Source organism: Ursus americanus, chromosome 28 (assembly GCF_024610735.1).
Source record: "Ursus americanus isolate L20-20 chromosome 28, mUrsAme1.1.p, whole genome shotgun sequence".
Lineage (NCBI taxonomy): Eukaryota > Metazoa > Chordata > Mammalia > Carnivora > Ursidae > Ursus > Ursus americanus.
Window position 1 is genome coordinate 25,910,142 of NC_142154.1, and position 20,912 is coordinate 25,931,053.

The 20,912-nt window shown below is 40.0% G+C and overlaps 1 protein-coding gene across 4 annotated transcripts in view; it reads right to left on the reverse strand.

Moving 5' to 3' along the window:
* HERC2 (HECT and RLD domain containing E3 ubiquitin protein ligase 2) overlaps positions 1-20,912 on the reverse strand; it is a 238,590-nt gene that overhangs the window by 166,334 nt on the left and 51,344 nt on the right. For all 4 annotated transcript variants that reach the window (XM_045795317.2, XM_045795319.2, XM_045795318.2 and 1 more), the window contains exons 8-15: positions 20,197-20,307; positions 19,363-19,534; positions 17,165-17,338; positions 15,550-15,738; positions 14,780-14,931; positions 12,542-12,699; positions 12,338-12,451; positions 2,968-3,219 (exon numbers count right to left, since the gene is read on the reverse strand). In XM_045795317.2, the coding sequence (XP_045651273.2) occupies positions 2,968-3,219; positions 12,338-12,451; positions 12,542-12,699; positions 14,780-14,931; positions 15,550-15,738; positions 17,165-17,338; positions 19,363-19,534; positions 20,197-20,307 (1,322 nt within the window). The remainder of the gene's footprint in view (positions 1-2,967; positions 3,220-12,337; positions 12,452-12,541; positions 12,700-14,779; positions 14,932-15,549; positions 15,739-17,164; positions 17,339-19,362; positions 19,535-20,196; positions 20,308-20,912) is intronic.

The window sequence follows — 20,912 nt, forward strand, 5'->3', positions numbered from 1 at the left end:
CTCATCTACCAGTGGGACACTTAGGTTGTTTCCATATCTTGGTGACTGTGAATAATGCTGCAATGAACCTTAGGATGCAGACACCTTTTTGAGTTCATATAATTACTTCCTTCAGATAAACACCCAGAAGTGGAATTGTGGGATCATATGATAGTTCTTTTTTTAATTTTTTGTGAAGCCTCCTTACTGTTTTCCATAGTGTCTATACCAATTCACATTTCCATCAACAGCACACAAGGGTTTCTTTTTCTCCACATCCTCACCAACACTTGTATTTCTTCTTTTTGATAACAGCCATTCAAACAGGTATGAAGTGTTCTCTCACCTATGGTTTTGATTTGCATTTCCCTGATGATTACTGATGCTGAACACCTTCCTCATGTACCTGTTGGCCATCTATAATTCATCTTAGGAAAAATGTCTACTCAGATCCTCTGCCTAATTTTTAATCAAATTGGTTATGGGGTAGGTTTTTTGCTTGTTTTGCTACTGAATTTTAAATGTCCTTTAAATAATTTTGATATTAACCCCTTATCAGATATATGATTTAAAAATATTTTCTCCCATTCTATATTCTATAGGTTGACTTTACATCTTAGTGGCTTGTTCATTTGTTTTTGAGAGAGAAAGTATGCCAGGGGCGTGGGGAAGAGGGAGAGGGAGAGAGAGAATCTAACCAGGCTCCATGCCCAGCACAGAGTCCAGTGTGGGGCTTAATCTCACAACCCTGAGATCATGACCTGAGCCAATATCAAGAGTCGGACACTTAATCAACTGAGTCACCAGGCACCCTATCTTTACACTTTGTTTTCTTTCCTGCGCACAAAGATTACTTACTTTAGATTTTTCTTCTTTTCTAATATATGCATTCAATGCTATAAATTTTCTTCTAAGCACTGCTTTCACTGCATCCCCCAAATTTTGGTAAGTTGTTCTCATCTTCATTTAGTTCAAAATATTTTAAAATTTTTCTTAAGATTTTTTGTTTAACCGTGTGTTATTTGGAAGTTTGCTGTTTAATCTCCATGTATTTGGGGATTTTCCAACTATCTGTTACAATTTTTAGTTTAATTCCCTTGTAGTCTGAGAGCAGACATAGTCTGATCTCTCTTCTCTTCTTTTAAATATGTTAATGTGTGCTTTATAGCCCAGATTGTGGGCTGTCTTCATTAAGGAAGTTTTCTAAAACAAAATCTTTTTCTCCAAAGTGAAATGATACAGATATGTTTTTCCTGTTTAAATAGTATTAAAATATTGTATTTTTGCTTAATAGTAAATCTAACAAGACCAACACAAGGGATGTTTTCAAAAATGTCAACATAAAAAATAATTCATCTACAAAACACTACCAGAGTAAGGAGAACAATTCTATCTTGACAGCCTATCATACACTGACATAAGTGATGGCCAAAAGGACTGTACCATCAATCATTTAAATGCTTTCATAGCAAGCTATCTTTGTATCTAATAAACGTAGCTGAGGAAGCAGATTTCCTTTCCTAAGTGAAAAAAATATATAAACAAAAAGGCTAACAAAATTCAAACACAGTTCCATAACATACAACCAACTCTATTACCCTACAACTTATTTCAGAAACTTAGAAAATAATAAATACCATAATACCTTCTTGTCATCAAGGTATTAATATGTTTTAAAGATTTTATTTATTTATTTTTAGCGAGAGAGAGAGAGAGACAGCACATTCATGTGTGAGCAGGGGGAGAGGGAGAGAGAGAATCTCAAGCAGACTCCATGCCTAGCACAGAGCCCAATGCGAGGCCTGATCTCAAGACCCTGAGATCACAACCTGAGCCAAAACCAAGAGTCAGATGCTTAACCAACTGAGCCACCCAGGCACCCCAAGGTATGAATGTGTTTTAAAATAATAACGATGGGGAAAGAAACAACCAAGTCCCATTTAAAAGTCTCAATTCCAAACTCCCTTGACTAAAAAGCAAAAACATAAAGTAGAATCTAGCTCAGGGATTCAACAAACTTCATCTCTCATACAAACACAGGCCAAGGATTATTTTTGTGAATAAAGTTGTACTATAACACAGCCAGGCCCATTTGTTTACTTATTGTCTATAGCTCCTTTTGGGCTACAACAGCAGAAAACAAGTAGTTGAGACATACAATGTATGGTACTCAAACCTAAAATACTTACAGCCTACTCCTTTAAAAAGCAGTCTGCCCACCCCCTTTAGCACTACAGGCCACCTGATACACCTATCATCAAGCTCTTCCACACTTCAGAAGGCATCTGCAAAGCACACCTACATGCCTTGGCTCCCATTCTATCTAGAATGCATGCTAGATGCCCTTGAAACCAAACATGCAGGATTTATCCATCAAGGATAAGTTCAAATGAGACCACTTCAAGCATACCAATCCTATCTCCCACTCTGCTCCCACAGCACCATGCGTATCTGTCCTCTTAGCAATGTCTACAGTATAACTATCAGTAACCTCACCAACAGAAGTTAATCTCACTAGGGCCCCCTTACTTTGATGAATAGATGCCTGTCACAAAAAGGACTTATCAATATTTAATAAAACTAAATGAGTTTCAAATAAAATCTTGTAAGAATAATTCTACACCATTTTTTTAAAAGATTTTATTTATTTATTGAGGAAAGGCAGAGAGAGGTAGAGGCAGAGGGAGAAGCAGGCTCCCCGCAGAGCAGGGAGCCTGATGTGGGACTTGATCCCAGGACCCCGGGATCATGACCTGAGCCAAAGGCAGACTCTTAACCGACTGAGCCACGCAGGGGCCCTACACCATTTTTTAATAGAGACAAACTACTTTCCATTATTATCTATACCTATGAAAATGTGGGTAAAAGCCTTCTAATGGTAAGTCAGTCATGAAATATTAGGTTAAAAAAAAAGAAAAACCTGCAAACTTTAAAAGATTACTAAAGAAAAGCTTCAAAGAGTTTCAAAAGTTTACATCTTGCACTCACCTTGCAAGCCTTCCAAGAGTTTGGGATAACGAACATGTTCTTCTGTTCCATGCCCAAGTCTCTGGTTGTCACCTTTTCCCCATGAATAAACTTGGCCATCTTTCGTCAAAGCAATAGAAAATTGACTTCCACATCGAACCTTCACAACATCCAAGTCTTGAAGCTTTTCAATAAGCTTTGGTGTTTTGCAGCCATCACTACCGCCTCTGCCCAATTTCCCATAGTCACCATCTCCCCAAGACCACACCTGACCTAAAAAAACACAAATATATTAAGTAAAAATAACCGTACATCTTAATGCAACTTTTTTTTTAAAGATTTTATTTATTTATTTTTTTGACAGAGAGAGAGACAGCCAGCAAGAGAGAGGGAACACAGGCAGGGGGAGTGGGAGAGGAAGAAGCAGGCTCCCAGCAGAGGAGCCTGATGTGGGGCTTGATCCCAGGACTCTGGGATCACGCCCTGAGCCGAAGGCAGACGCTTAATGACTGAGCCACCCAGGTGCCCCTTAATGCAACTTTTAAATGGCTGAAAATACTCAACATAACCCATAACAAACCTAGACCACGAATATATTTAGTTAACACTTTACAGGTGATACTGACTAAATGAAATCTAGTTTATACTTCAGGGTGATACAGAAGCAATTAAGAAAAGGACAGCTAGATTTTCTTTTTGTTTTAGCTAAAAGAATAAGAAAGTCCTGACCCTTACTAGTTCGGGCTCAATGACTGGGTTCAGTTCAACCAAGCAGTAAACACAGAACTAAAGCTCCACTGCCTCCATAAAATACCATAGCTTGGCCCATCACAAAAAGTTGCCACTCCCTGACCACTGTCTCTCAGGTCTGCCTGCACATTGTTCCTGTCACGCTCACCACAAGTTAACTGCATGACAGCATTTATTTCCAATAGCATTTGTTAGTATAATCTAATTAAATATTACATAAAGGGATAAAACAAATTACAAAAATATGGTCGGTTTCTTTTTACTCTGATAGCAAAGCTAAAAACTTCGCAAAAATGCAATGAACGTGAATTACTGGGAAAAAAAAAAAACCTGGGAAAAACTGTAGAGGATGAGAAAAGAAATGAGAAGAAATGTAAAAGAAGAAATAAGTGACTAAGTTCACATTCTATTTTATTTTACTTTATTTTTTTTAAAGATTTTATTTATTTATTTGACAGACAGCCAGCGAGAGAGGGAACACAAGCAGGGGGAGTGGGAGAGGAAGAAGCAGGCTCATAGCAGAGGAGCCTGATGTGGGGCTCAATCCTGTAACGCCGGGATCACGCCCTGAGCCGAAGGCAGACGCTCAACCGCTGTGCCACCCAGGCGCCCCTCACATTCTATTTTAAATAATCTTAACTAAAGATCAACAACTTTTTGTTAAAGTTCAGACGATATTTTTAGGCTTTATGGGCAATGTGGTCTCTGTCACAACTATCCAACTATTCCACTGTCACAGGAAAGCAGCAACAGACAATACGTAAGCAAGGTGGCATTCCAATACAAGTCTATTTGTGAAAACAGCCAATCCCTGATCTAAAATTGTAGCTGATACACTAGTGGGTGGTCAGTGACATAAACACACCAATGCTCAATGCAGCAAACCCATACACAAGCATCCGAGAATGTGTATACACTTACATGCCTTGCAAAATGCCTGTTGTTCACATAGCCCAGCTGGCAATTCCCGCTTTCTCCAATGTTTTCAGTGACCCTGTCACCTAAGAACCAGACCTCACAGGTCAGGATGCTTCTACTATACCAACTGTCTCAAAAAATAGTAATGTAGCAGGGACATTTCCCTATATGACATCTGCACCAAACACCAATGTGAGGTAAACAGCATGTATAGTTTCCAATCACAGCAATTTAGTCAAAATTTCACACAGCTTTATTTACGTAGCAGTTTCACACAAAGAATTCAAGAACAAACCCTAATAAGGCTTATATAAGAAAAGACTTTCTGGTTAAGAGGTTCATAAGATCTAACAATCACTCACCAATGGACACTTAAAAACAGCAAGATGTCAAATTGAAAGCTTCATGCCAGAAGAAGAGAACTTTAAGATGACTGATGGGACCATCTGTTCTCTAAGACTTACAGTAGAAGTAAGATGCCTCTATATCTATCCCTTCAGGGGAGAGGGGCCTATGTGGACATGAAGATACCTGAAATATTCTTTCTCCTCTCACTAAAGAAATCCCCGAGGGGAGTTAAGATGGTGGAGGAGTAGGGGACCCTAAGTTTGTCTGGTCCCTAGAATTCAGCTAGATAGTTATCAAATCATTCTGAACACCTGTGAAAAGAAACCTGAGAAAGAAATGCTGCAATTCTACAAATAGAAAAGCAAACACTCTGTGGAAGGTAGGAGGTGTGGAGACTTCTATGCAGGGTGATATATGTGAGAAAACTACAGAGAGGAAGGAGCCTGCTTAAAGAGGCTACTGCAAAGTATTATAAGCAGCAGGGCACAAAATCGGAACTTTTATGTCTGCTACAGTGGGGGACATCACCGGATTAAAGGCACTCAGGCAGCAAAGTAGGGCGGAATCCCAGGTGGGACTGCATGGTCTCAGGATCCCCAGTGCCACAAGAAGAATGGGAGTGGCTGAGTGAGGCAGAGCCCCAGGCATCGGAGCGGGGAAGCCAATCGAAAACAGCAAGTCTAGGTCCCAGCTTTCTGCTCTGTGCTGCTGTGAACAGTAAACTGTGAACTGCTGCATGGTCACGCAACTGCTCTCCAGGCAGTGTCCAGGCAAAAGGCAGAAGCTTGGCGAGACACCCCAAACGAAAGAGACATTCTTTTGGAGACCCGAAACTCCGGCGCATGCCTGAGATAAAAACACTCAGTCGCAGGCTGGGTGAACAAAGAATTTGTACAGAAACCAGGGAGACAGAGTGATTGATTGCTTTTCTGTGAGGGCTCACTGAAGAGTGAGGGACACAAACTTTCAGCTCCAGGGATAAAGAGCTGGGCACCGCCATTTTCATCCCGCCATCAGTGCTGAAAGCCTTCAAGGAGCAAAACAGTGTCACACAGTACAATCTGGAGCCACTTAAACTAAGCCCAGCACCCTGGCAAGGGAGGCGCAATTCCACCAGGGCAAGGGTACCCAAGAATCGGTGCAACAGGCCCCTCCCCCAAAAGACCAGAAGGAACAACAACTCCATAGCACCAAGTTTACAGATGATAGAGAACTGCAAAACTTCAGCTCTTGGGGAAAACAGCATATAGCATTTGTGGGGGTTTTTCTATTCTTTACTCTTCCAGTTTTATTTTCGTTCACCTATTTTCTTATTTTTTTCAATCTTTTATTCTTTTTTAATTTTTATATATACTTTATTATTTTTCTTTGCTATTTTGGGATGTAGTTTCTCTTAACAAACAGACAAAATACACCCAGGATCTAGTTTATTGTTTTGTTCTGTTTTACTTCTTGTTTGATTTTTTTTCCTTATTTTGTTTTGTTTTTGTTTTCTCCTGGTTTGTTTTGTTTTTTTCTGTTGTTACTTTTGTCTATTCTCTCATTTTCTTCTATTCTCTTCTCAACATAATAACGAGATGGAGAAACTCACCCCAAAAGAAGGAACAGGAGGTAACACTCACTGCCAGGGATTTAATCAATAACAGATATAAGTAAAATGTCTGAACTAGAATTTAGAACAATGATTATAAAGATTCTGGCTGGGCTTGAAAAAACCATAGAAGACACCAGAGAACCCCTTACTGTATAAATAAAAAATTAGAATCTAATCAGTCCAAAACTAAAAATGCTGTTACTGAGATGCAGTCCACAAAAGGAGGCTCCAACAGCAAAGATAAAGAAGCCAGAAGAGAGAATCAGTGATACAGAAGAAAAAATGATGCAAAATAAGGAACCTGAGAAGAGTGGGGAGAAAAACAACTATGGGATCATGAAGGGAGACTTCAAGAACACAAATACCATAAAGCAAAATAATTTCCAGATAATAGGGGGTCCCAGAAGATGGGTGGGGGTAGAAACGTTCATGTGGACTAACTATAGCTGAGTACTTCCCTAATTTGAGGAAGGAAACAGGCATTCAAGTCCAGGGGGCCTCAAGATCAATAAAAATAGGTCAACACCTCGACATATAATAGTGAAGCTTGCAAATTTCAGAGACGAAGAGAAAATCATGAAAGCAGCTCAGGACAAGAGGTCCTGAACCTACAAGGGTAGACACATAAGGCTGGCAGAAGACCCATCCACAGAGACCTGGCAGGCCAGAAAGGACAGACATGATATATTCAAGATGCATGCTAAATGGGAAAAATATGCAGCCAAGAATAATTTATCCGGCAAGCCTGTCATTCAGAATAGAAAGAGAGACAAAGAGTTTCCAGGAAAAAGAGAAACTAAAGGAATTTTTGAACACTAAACCAGCCCTACAAGAAATATTAAAGGGGATCCTATGAGTGAAGAGAGAACCCAAAAGTAACAAAGGCCAGAAAGGAACAGAAACAATATACAGAAACAGCGACTTTACAGGTAATACAATGGCACTAAATTAATATCCTTCAATAATTACTCTGAATGTAAATAGACTAATTGCTCCTATCAAAAGACGTAAGTATCAGAACGGATAAAAAAACAAGACCCATTGATATGCTGTCTATAAGAGACTCATTTTAGACCAAAGACACAACCAGATTGAAAATGAGAGGTTAGAGAACGTTTATCATGCTAATGGACAGCAAAAGAAAGCTGGAGTATATATATCACATAAACTAGATTTTAAATCAAAGACTATAATAAGACATGAAGGACAATGATTCATAATAAAAGGGTCTAACAAGATCTAACAACTGTAAATATTTATGCCCCTACCTGGGGAACAGACAAATATATAAACCAATTAATAACAAAATTAAAGAAACACACTGATAATAATACAGTAATAGTAGGGGACATAAACACCCCACTCACAGAGATGGAAAGATCGTCTAAGCAGAAAATCAACAAGGAAACAAGGGCTTTGAATGACACACTGGATTAGATGAGACTTCACAGATGTTATTAAGAGCATTTTATCCTAAAGCAACACATTCCTCTCAAGTGCACATGGAACATTCTCCAGAAGAGATCACATATCAGGTCTCAACCGGAACCAAAAGACTGAGATTATACCATGCATATTTTCAGACCACAATGCTCTAAAACCTGAACTCAATCACAAGATAAAATTTGGAAGGAACAGAGATACAGGGAGGTTAAAGAGCATCCTACTAAAGAATGAATGGGACAACCAGGAAACTAAAAAGCAATAAAAAAAAAAATACACTGAAGCAAATGAAAATGAAAACACTACAGTTCACATACTTTGGGATGAAGCAAAGGCAGTCCTACAAGGGAAATATATAGCAATACAGGCCCTTCTTACGAAACAAGAAAAGTCTGATACACACAATCTAACCTTACCCTAAAGGAGCTATAAAAAGAACAGCAAATAAAGCCTAAATCCAGCAAGAGAAGAAAAATAATAAGATTAGAGCAGAAATCAATGAAATATAAACCATGAACAGCAGAAAAGATCAACGAAACTAGGAGCTGGTTCTTTGAAAGAATTAGTAAGATCGATAAACCCCTAGTCAGACTTATCAATAAGAAAGGAGAAAGGACACAAATAAATAAAATCATAAATGAAAGAGGAGAGATCACAACCAACACCAAATGAATACAAACAATTATAAGAGAGTTTTATGAGCAATTATATGCCAACATTAGGCAATCTGGAAGAAATGGATGCACTCCTAGACATAAAAACTACCAAAATTGAAACAGGAAGAAATAGAAAACCTGAACACACCCATAACCAGGAAAGAAACTGAAGCAGTAATGAAAAATCTCCCAACAAACAAGAGTCCGGGTCCAGGTGGCCTCACAGCAGAATTCTACCAATCATTTAAAGAAGAATTAATACCTATTCTTCTGAAGCTGATTAAAAAATAGAAATGGAAGGAAAACTTCTAAACTCATTCTATGAGGCCAGTATTACCTTGATACCAAAACCAGATAAAGACCCCACCAAAACGGAGAATTACAGACCAATATCCCTGATGAACATGGATGCAAAAATTCTCACCAAGAACCTAGCTAATCAAAATCCAACAGCACTTTAAAAGAATTCTTCACCACAACCAAGTGGGATTTATTCCTGGGCTGCAAGGGTGGTTCAACATTTGCAAATCAATCAATTTGATACACCACACCAATAAAGAAAAAAAAAAAAAGGACAAGAATCATATGATCTTCTCAACTGATACAGAAAAAGCATTTGACAAAATACATCATCCTTTCTTGGTAAAAACTCTTGGCAGTGTAGGGATAGAGGGAACATACCTCAATATCATAAAAGCCATCTATGAAAAACCCACAGAGAATATCATTCTCAATGGGGAAAAATTGAAAGCTTTTCCCCTAATGTCAGGAACATGACAGGGATTTTCACTCACCACTCCTACTCAACATAGTACTGGAAGTCCTAGCCTCAGCAATCAGACAACAAAAAGAAATAAAGGCATCCAAATCAGTGAAGAAGTCAAACTCTCACTCTTCACAGATGACATGATACTCTATGTAGAAAACACAAAAGACTCCACCCAAAAATTGCTAGAACTGATACAGGAATTCAACAAAGTGGCAGGATATAAAATCAATTCACAGAAGAGACAGAATAAAGAAAAATCAAGGAATTAATCCCATTTACAACTGCACCAAAAACCATAAGATACCTAGGACTAAGCCTAACCAAAGAGGTAAAGGATCTTTACTCTGAAAACTATAGAACTCTCATGAAAGAAATGGAGGAAGACACAAAGAAATAAACATTCCATGCTCATGGATTGGAAGAACACATGGTTAAAATGTCCATGCTCTCAAAAAGCAATCTACACATTTAATGCGATCCCTATCAAAATACCATCAACTTTTTCACAGAGCTGGAACAAATAATCCTAAAATTTGTGTGGAACCAGGAAAGACCCTGAATAGCCAAAGGACTGTTGAAAAAGAAAACCGAAGCTGATGGCATCACAATTCCGGTCTTTAAGTTCTATTACAACAGTATAATCATCAAGACAGTATGGTACTGGCACACAAACAGACACACAGATCAGTGGAACAGAACGGAGAACCCAGAAATGGACCTTCAACTCTATGGTCAACTAATCTCCAACAAAGCAGTAAAGAATACCCAATGGAAAAAGGCAGTCTCTTCAACAAATGGTAATGGGAAAAATTAGACAGCCACAGGCAGATGAATAAAACTGGACCACTATCTTAAACCATACATAAAAATAAACTCAAAATGGTTGAAAGACCTAAATGTGAGACAGGAATCCATCAAAATCCTAGAGCAGAACACAGGCAGCAACATCTTTCACGTTGGCCTCAGCAAGTTCTTGCTAGACACAGGTCTAAAGCAAGGGAAACAAAAACAAAAATGAACTATTGGGACTTCACCAAAATAAAAAGCTTTTGCAGAGAAAAGGAAAGAGTCAACAAAACTAAAGGCAATCTACAGAATGGGAGAAGGTATTTGCAAATGTCTTATCAGATAAAGGACTAGTATCCAAAATCTGTAACTTACCAAACTCAACACCCAAAGAACAAATAATCCAATCAAGAAATGGGCAGAAGACATGAACAGACATTTCTCCAAAGAAGACCTACAAATGGCCAACAGACACATGAAAAAAACTTAACATCACTTGGCATCAGGGAAATACAGATCAAAACTCCAATGAGATACTACCTCACACCAGTCAGAATGGCTAAAATTAACAACTCAGGAAACAGATGTTGGTGAGGATACGGAGAAAATGGAACGCTTTTATGCTGTTGGTAGGAATGCAAACTGGCGCAGACCCTTAGAAAACAGTATGGTGGTTCCTCAAAAAGTTAAAAATAGAGCTACCCTATGATCCAGCAACCACACTACTAGGTATTTACCCAGAGGATACAAACATAGTCATTACAAGGGGCACATGCACCCCAATGTTTATAGCAGCAACATCCACAAATAGCCAAACTACGGAATAAGCCCTTATGTCCATCGAGAGATGAATGGATAAAGAAGATGTGGTATATATATGCAATGCAATATTACTCTGGATCAAAAAGAATGAAATCTTGCCATTTGCAATGATGTGACTGGAACTTGAGGGTATTACACTAAGCAAAATAAGTCAGTCAGAGAAGGACAAATATCAGATGATTTCACTCATATGTGGAATTTAAGAAACAAAACAGATGAACATAGCAAAGGGAAGAAAATATAAGAGGAAATCAGAGAGGGAGACAAACAGTAAAAGAGTCTTAATTATAGGAAACAAACTGAGGGTTGCCAGAGGGGAGGTGGGTGGGGAGGTTGGAGTAACTGGGTGATGGGCATTAAGGAGGGCACTTGATGTAATGAGCACTGGGTATTATATGCAACTGATGAATCACTACATTCCACCTCTGAAACTAATAAATAAATAAATAATTTTTTTAAAAAAAGAAAGAGATCCCCAGAAATAAGTCAGTTCCCAATCTGCCATTCAACTTCTGCAGGAGGGCAGACAGGGAGGCTTCCCAGCTGATTCTGACAGACCCCCACAATATTAACAAATAAATAGTTTTTAAAAATCCGTAAGATTCTAACCATCAAACCTGCTAAATGTACCCTCAAAAGAAAAGCAAAATGAGTACAATCTCAAGTAATGAACACAAATACAAAAGTAAAATTAAAAACAAGCCAACAATGTAGCATCATACTAGAATCCACAGACTAAGCAGGATTTCCACAGAGAATCAAAGGTAGCTGAACATTAGGAAATAAAATAATAATAACCAAAAATAATTCAGAATGTCAATTATTCCACTGTAACTCTCATTTTTTATTTAAAAATAAAATGCCCAAATAGGGAGGATATAGTTGCTAATCAGCTGTCTCTGGCTGTGGGTAAGAGAAGTTAAAAGTCCTATAACTTCATTTTTTTTTTTAAAGATTTTATTTATTTGACAAAGAGAGAGACAGGCAGCGAGAGAGGGAACACAAGCAGGGGGAGTGGGAGAGGAAGAAGCAGGCTCCCAGCGGAGGAGCCTGACGTGGGGCTCGATCCCAGAACGCCGGGATCACGCCCTGACCCGAAGGCAGATGCTTAACGACTGAGCCACCCAGGCACCCCAAAAGTCCTATAACTTCTTAACCTCTGCCACGGACCATGAGGTGCATATCACTTAAAGATGGACAACAGGGCAGCCACATGAGATACACTCTACTCCAAAGCTCACTCCCTCAAGGAAAGCGGCACTCCTCATCCTGAGGACCTGCCCAGGCAGCATAAGCACGGCGTACCATTCTCCGTCACGGCCAGGGTTTGAGCATCCCCGCTCCCGCACGCCACATCAATGACCTTCAATCCTTTAAGCCCAGCTACCAGCATTGGGATGGCCTCATCTTCACTGGAGCCTTCAAACAGATAGGACAAATCGTTATTGTAAGATCCTCAAAAGAGGCAACCTCCCACTGCATACTCGAGCTGGCTCAGAGCAAATGTACCGTGGCCTAGTCGGCCGTAGTTCCCTCGGCCCCAGGTATACAGCTCCCCCTCGGCAGTGATGGCCGCACTATATGTGCTTCCACATGCGATGTGTACCACATGTTTCCCAGCCTGTTTTCCAGAGAAAGCAGATATCACCTTAGGCTCTTCCAAAGGCCTGTTGAGAGAAAGGAAACAAATGTGAATGTCCTTCTACACATCCTATTAGTGTTAGCAAAGAAAATAGCTATCTGAATAAACTAACAGAGTGCCAAGACAGTTTGGCCTTTCAGGCGCCTTATGAAATAATTAAGGAACATAGAATTCAAACATCCAACACTTCCATGATTGTTTACTGGGCACCCAATGCCAAGCATGGCATCCAGCAGGAATATCAAAACAGGTTTGTTAAAGACTCGTACAATCAAGTCTAGAGCAGCTTTGTTCATAGTGGTCCAAAACAGTGACCCATCTATAGAACGCTCAGCAATAGGGACAAAGCAACTGCTGACACACCCAACAACTTGGCTGAAGATCAGGAACTCTGCTAGAACTTTGTTTCTAGCCAGAAACAAAATATCATGTACTGACAGAGGGCAGATCAGGAACTGGAAGTAGAGAGCAGGGGTTGATTGCAAAAAGATCCAAGAAAGTAGCAGGGGCATCAGAAATGTTCTCTCAGTTGTGGTGGTTCCCTAACTGCATGCATTTGCTGAAATTCATCAAATTGTACTCTTAAAACAAATGGATTTGTAAACCTCATACAGATGGTTAAAACTGACACATTTGTTAAATAAATGAGGAAGGAATGAAGGAGCAAGCTTTACTAATCATACCCAATCTACATTTTACAAACGAAAAGTAGGAAGCATAAGGATTAATTAGGTAGAAGTCTTAGTAGTTGGCTCTTCACTTTCAAAACTAGCAAAATGCCCTATGCTTATAATCCAGAAAATGAGTACCAATAGGCAACACCCAACTCTACCTTCTCCAAAGACATGGTTTACTGATTTTGTGACCCACTATTCTGCAAAATAAATAAATGCACACAAAAGCATGGGCACATATAGGCACAGGGAGAGCTGAACAACCCAACTCTGATACCACTTCTCCCTCCTGTAAGTTTCAATCCCCCAAAGTTTCCCTCCAACTCCTATCATCTTCACTGATCTCTTTTCCTTCCCTCAATTTCTCGAGCAATGGACAAGTTACTTAATCTAGCATCTAGCACCCTAATCTCAACTGAGTATTATTTTATTACTAGTTTTTTGTAACTTACTACTACAAATAACATAAAGGAAGCAAAAAACTAATGTCTCCAGCCTGTATCTCCATCCTTTCAAGTCTTATGTGCCTCACCCATCTGACCCCCTTTAGTCTGAGAATAACAACAATTCTAAATTCTATAATTAGCATTCCTTTGTTTTTCACAATCATTCTACCACATGTGTCTGAATCCCTCACAGCACTGTCAAGTTTGGAATATTTCTGCTGAATGCTAACACACAATACACATTGCTCAGCTTCTTTCACGGTTTGAGATTCTACCCAGGGATGTCCATCTCCACCCCATCCCAGTGAGAAGGGGCCAGACTCCTCTCAACTCTGCTGTTCATGCCTCTAACTCCCTTGAAGTGGCGTTGCATCTTCAATTTTAATCTAAGGCCAAAGTTTTTCTCTACCAGGTTCCCCACTCAAGCCAGCAACATATAAAAGGGTTCCCACCACTCTGTGGCAGTTGTGGGAACTCTCCATTTTTACAACCCTGCATTTAGAACAACCATTTTGTTTTATTCCTGCTCTCTCACAATAATCAAAAGTTTCCACAAAATAGGACATTAAGAAATTACTGAGTTTTGTACCTATGAAAATGGAATGGCTTAAGGAAAGGAGGATCTTATCTGATAGAGACATGCTGAAGTATTTGCGAATGATGAAACAAGGAGTGTCGGATTTGCTTTAGGACACTCCACAGTGTGGGGTGTTGCTATGTGTAGTTAAAACAGGAATAGCAAAAGCTAGAAGCTTTGAATCTGGGAGAAAAGAAGAGGAAGGTCAACTGATGTCATCCTCTGTGCTATGGGGCAGAATTCCCATAGAATTACCCAGGGGCTGACATATCTTGATAGCCTTTTCCACCCTAGCCCTACATGTCAGAGCTGCTGGAAAGCAACCAGCCATACTTTTCTTTTCCATCCTATTTGGATACAGCAACTCAAAGGGAAAGCATGTCAATTATAAGAATCGACCATACGTACACAGTATCCCCATGGCCCAGTCGTCCACCATCCCCACAACCCCAGGAGTACACCTCTCCCGTGGCTGCCAGAGCCAGGTAGTGGTGACCATCAGAATGGGCAGCAATCTTTATAATGTTTCTGGAGGCAAGACCCTGGACCAGCTGTGGGGCCTAAAAGGGTAAAAATAGGAAGAAAATTAGTAAGCAGTCCAAAGACAATGAAAACAGCATGACTCTTCTCAATTATGCATTTCATTTTAACAAACTCTCCTCGAACTGAAAGAACATGAGCTTTTGGAGGCTGCCATCCAATCGCCCAGGTGCCCTGTCCACTACCAACAGAAGAGTGGACAGCCTCCAAGTGCTCTGTGACATGACTAGGCCACCTCCACACAATGGAAATTCACAACTCAAGGTGAAAAGCACCTTCCTTTAACAGAAACATACTCTATCCCCCCCACAACAAGGCCCAATTCCTTCATCTGTTACTATCTGGCCCCCAAAGTATACTGAGTTTACACATGGAAAATTAGTTTACAAATGGGAATCATGATGGACAATGCATGTTACTGTAAGGAGTTCCTGATCTGAACAACTAAGAAATTCTGCCCCTAAATTTTGACGATAATGATTTTAATCATTTAATACCATTAAGTAAGATTAATAAAATACAATGAACAGATGTTTCTAAATCTTCAGAAATCAAATGACTTAAAGACTAGAATTCTGTAGCACCTGTAGTAGAAAAGTGCCCACCAAGGGAAGTGATCTGGGCCCCAGAACACCCACCAGCGTGTCACTGTTGTAGGCCTGCGTGTACACCCGGCCATTCCTCGACAAGATCAGGAAGCGCTTCTCTGCACAGGCGATCTGCGTGACCCCCAGGTTGGCAAGTCCTTCACACTGAATTGGACCAATCACATTGGCATAGTATTTCCATCCTATTAACCCCCATCCTATGACCTCTTGCAATGATCCCTGTAAGATAACAAAGTAAGTAAACATTTTCTTTATGGTGGCAAGAGTATTTTTTTCTTACTCAAAAGAAAGAAAAATTTATGCTAAGAGTAACACTGAGATACCAGAGGATAAAAACAAAGCACATAAAGAAATGAGCCAATCTAAAACATCAAAATAAGTCACAACATTCCGTATTACCTCAGTTAACAGGTAAGATGAAGAAACGGAACACAACATTTCGTTTTAACAGAAACCATTAAAAAGTAATATAAGTAGACCTTAAACATATTTTAAAATGCTCAGACTGTATCAGGTTACCATTTTTGTCATAACAGGAAGAAACACGAAAGCCTAAGCATGAGGCTGCAAGACCAGTATTCTACTGTCGGTGTGGATGAGAAGGATCAAGTTATATGGGAGCAATTTTGTAATAATCAGCGAATGTGTCCACCCATACCAGGTACATCACCACTGGCACACGCATATGCGCGAACAGAACAAATGAACAAGGCTAGTCACTGCAGCAGCATTTCATAGCAAACTTCTGGCAACACAGTGTCCACCAAAAAAACCACGATTTATCCATACATGGAATACTGAGTTGCTTTAAAATAAAGAAAGAAGTTCTGTTTACTAATAGAGAAAGTTCTCAGTATATACTGTGTAGTGAAAAAAACAAGCAACGACATGCTACCACTAATACTAATACCAGAGATATTGAAAGGATACGTAAGAGACTAGAAAAGTGAAAAGCAGCAAGCGCAAAACCAGATGGCTGAGGGGACAGGGAGGAGAAAGTAACAGTGTCTTTGCACTTAATTTTGATTTTTGAATCATGTGAATATATTTATTTGGGGAAAAAATGACTGTAAAATGAAATAAATATAAATCATGTTAAAAATAAAAAGTTAGAAAAACCTGGATTCAAATCCAGGATTATTCTGTGTGACTCCAAACGGCAGGCTTCTCATCAGTACAGTGGCACAGTGCTGTGACGGTCAGGTGCAACCGTGTGTGTGAAGTCCTCAGCGGGGCTGCACTGGCAGGCTCTTCACAAATGTAGATCAGTGTTGTCACTGCTCTGCGCAGCGTCAAGAGAGCCCAAGGTCTGAGCTCCTAGTGTACAAAAAAGACACCTGAACCTCCCCGAGGAAGGCAGGATGGCATGTGGTTGTTTGGATGATGGAGAGCTCTCTGGGGACACATCTCCTGGAATCTGGAACCTGGGACACTGGATTGGGTCCTAAACCCCTGTGCACCTCAGCTTGCTCATCATTCACTCTGATTACTGACAACACTTTAAAGCGTATACGTGTTTAAAAGCTGTAACCAGCTCCACCCCCAATACCAGAGAAAGTGAGTCTCCATACTGGCACAGAGTGAGAACCCAGGAGTGCTACTAACTGTAGAATATACAAAGAACAAACACTGCTATCTCACGTACCTTATGAGATGTTGGTGAGCTACACAGAGGTGGCATACAGGGAGTAGCCAGACGGTCTAAATGGGCCATGACAACAACCGCAGTTTGTCTTAAATCAATGGCAAGCTCATTGTCTTGTGGAAGAGTAAGGTACCTCAGGAAACTCTCATTGGGACTCAGAGGACCAGAAAGAAGCTACAGAAGAAAAGTAAACAGGCTTCTTGAGAATGGTGGAAAAATTAGAGGAACACAGCCCTTAATCACTCTTTATATTTTGGTAGTCACAGTTATGCATTATCTATAAATCTACTCCTTTTGGCTATCAAATGAGAAGTGCTGCTGATACAGTAACACTACACATCCACGTGTTTACACACTTGCTGTAAAACTACACACGGCGGTGCCTGCACATTTGCACATGCATACTCCACACAAGTCAATGACATGGCCCAGCCAGGCTCACCCCTCCAACAGCCCTCACAATACAGAGCAAGCTTCCTAGGAACACAGCACTGTACCTCAAACTGGCTTTGAAAACTGAAAACCAAAACCACTTATTTTAACCTACATACCATCCACCCTGGAGAAAGCCTAATGTTACTTACACATTGAGTAACAAATTTAATTCTTCTAAAGGCAGAATAGCCTTATTCCCATTAAAGACTGCCAAGTGACAGAAAAATTAACTTTATAATGGAATGACTGCCTTTCCAGAAAAGACCTACAATGTCAAACTTGTACCTCTAAAAAGAAGCAGTTTAGACCCAGGACCCAGGCAGTCCTCCTCTGCCACCAGCCTCACTATTTCTAGAACTAAACACAGTGATGACTTAGGTGACATGTTCCACACAATGCCCCACATATAGGAAGGGCCAACAAAGTAAGCCACTATTTTCAGTGCTCTTTTTCTAATATGTATTCAAAAGTGTGCATGTCAGGGGCACCTGAGTAGCTCAGTCAGTTAAGGGTCCAAATTTTGATTTCAGGGGCGCCTGGGTGGCTCAGTCGTTAAGCGTCTGCCTTCAGCTCTGGGCGTGATCCCAGGGTCCTGGGATCGAGCCCTGCATCGGGCTGCCTGCTCTGCTGGGAGCCTGCTTCTTCCTTTCCCATTCCCCCTACTTGTGTTCCCTCTCTCGCTGGCTATCTCTCTCTCTGTCAAATAAACAAATAAAATCTTTAAAACAAAACAAAACAAATTTTTACTTCAGCTCAGGTCATAATCTCGGGGTTGTGAGATCAAGTCCCCCATTGGGCTCTGCCCTCACTGGGGAGTCTGCTTGAGACTCTCTCCCTCTCCCTCTGCCCCCCCCCCCGCCCACCATGGGCACACATGCTCTCTATCATAAATAAATAAATAAATCTTTTTAAAAAAAAAAAAGCGTGCATGTCAGACTTAGCTCTGTGCTGCAATGTAGCTGGCACTCACTAATCTGAGGTCTTCTCCATAAATGGCATATGGAAGAATATGGAAGAAGAAGAGTTACCTGACTTCTCTAGGCAGGGTCGAAACAAATAGACATTAACCACTAGGCAACTACATGACCTCATGGTAAAGCACATCCTCTGAACCAGACACACACTCCATCCCACAAAAGATGAGCCTCAAGTCCTTGTGCTGCCTCCCCACATTATCACTGTAAGTGTCCATAAGGACCTGCTTGACTCTCACATTTTGTTCCTGAAATATCATCAGAATTTTTATCCATTTTCATGCCTCTACTAACTCACTCCTTCACAGAGATGAGCATGCCTTCCTTACATCTTCCACAGCATCTTAAACTCACTCCCCATCACAGCCAAAGCACAGCCAAACCAAGTTTCCAGGCTGCTAGAAACATACAAGCACTAAACCCACAAACAGGAAGGGTTCAATGGCTCCAGTTCAGCAGAAAGAAAACTGCGTGGTCAAAAAGCAGCAGAGGAATGTCTCTAAAAGTACAAGTTGATACATGTAAAGAAATACATTCTTCTTACTAAGTACACACAATCCAGAACACACACACAGAGGCCACGGTGCTTGTGTGATACTCTACCGTATCAACTGAAACTCACCCCATGACATCCCACACCTGTCCCACATCTGACTCACTCTCTCCCCTCGAGACAACTACTGCCACAGACAGGCACTCTGGTCTAGTTTATAAAAGTCTAACTTAACTCTCTTAGGATAACAGAATCAAGTCAGCTACTTAAATGCAAAATCTTGTTATGATACTTACATGAGTGTCATCCTCTGTATGAGGGGCATCTTTACTGCAGATGATGCTCTGGAATCTTTGCAGCAAAGGGAGAAGGGGGGCGCTGGTGCCCTGGGCGGACCGCTCATTGTCAGTTTCCTGTGTCCCACTGTCCCACAGTTGAAGCAACAACAGGATGGCAGATAACATTTGGCTGAAAGAGAAAATATCTTTATTCTCTAGTAAAAACAGATTAGCTTTTATTGCCATAGTCTGTCAAAAATAAAAGCAGGTTAGCTAACTAAAATAGCAGAAATACTTTATGTATGAAAGGATACCACTAAAATAATACCATGAAAACAATTCTTAGCAATAAAATCACTGAATCTATGCCAAGATTTTAGCACAAGATATCCACTTGCTGAGGATAAGAAATACAAAATCAGTTATGAAATTCACACAGCACTTTTTCTTTTTTAAAGTAGGCTCCACACCCAGCACAGAGCCCAACACGGGGCTTGAACTCATGACCTCAGACCCTTAGCCGACTAAGCCACCCAGGCACCCCTCAAAGAGCACTTTCTAAAGGGAACTTTTAGGACCTGAATTAATAAAATAAAAATCATTATTTGAGGAAAATTAAAAGAAAAAAAAAACAGCACCTAGACTACTAGAAAGTTGAACATAAAAGGAAGTGAAGAAAACCTAAGTGTACCCAGGTTTGAAAAAAGAGAAAGTCCTGGGATGTGGTTCTTTGATTATAGACGAACACCACATGTTTTCTACAATCACAAATGACTCAATGAAATGCCATAAAATGAAACAGATGTTCAGATACATTTCCCTGAAATGCTCCCAGCCTGAGGCACCCCTCACCTCAGTGTGCCTCTCTGCACAGCCAGCTCTAACAGGATGGCCAGGGCCAGGTGCTGGTCCTGCAGGGGGATGCTTCCCGGCCCTTTGGTACCAGGTGTTCCATGAACATCCCTGAAATGAAAGCAGTAGATGCAAGAACAAAGTAACATGAGAGCTTAAAGAGAGCATGTATATTTTTTAATATTTATAATCAAGTTTAACAAGAGATTTTAAAGCATACAACTAATTTGTAAAATATGTTCTTATTGAAAGAATTAATTCAGATACTGTAAGATGACTACATTAGAAAACACATTCCAGTTTCCATAACCTAAAATTATTTTTATCATTATTCAAATCATGAGTAGAAAAATGTTTAGATATGTTTCCACTTTCAATGACATGTATGGCTATTAGAATACCCACATCCCTCTATGGAAATGGAGAAACATCAACTTCTAAAACCACCCAGCATATACAGGCAAAATGTCTATGCTTATCTTTATCTCTGATCAAAGAAATATTTTAACTTTTCCCCAATAATAAATAACAAGTCTTCTTAACCCAAGATGGAGAAGGGAGGAGCTTCCAACATCACCATTACAGTTGAATTTTGAAATTACAGGTAACTCTTGAACGAGTTTGAATTGTACAGGTTCACTTATACACAGATTTTTTTCAATAAATATATTGAAAAATTTTTTGGAGATTTGCAATAATTTGAAAAAACTCATAGA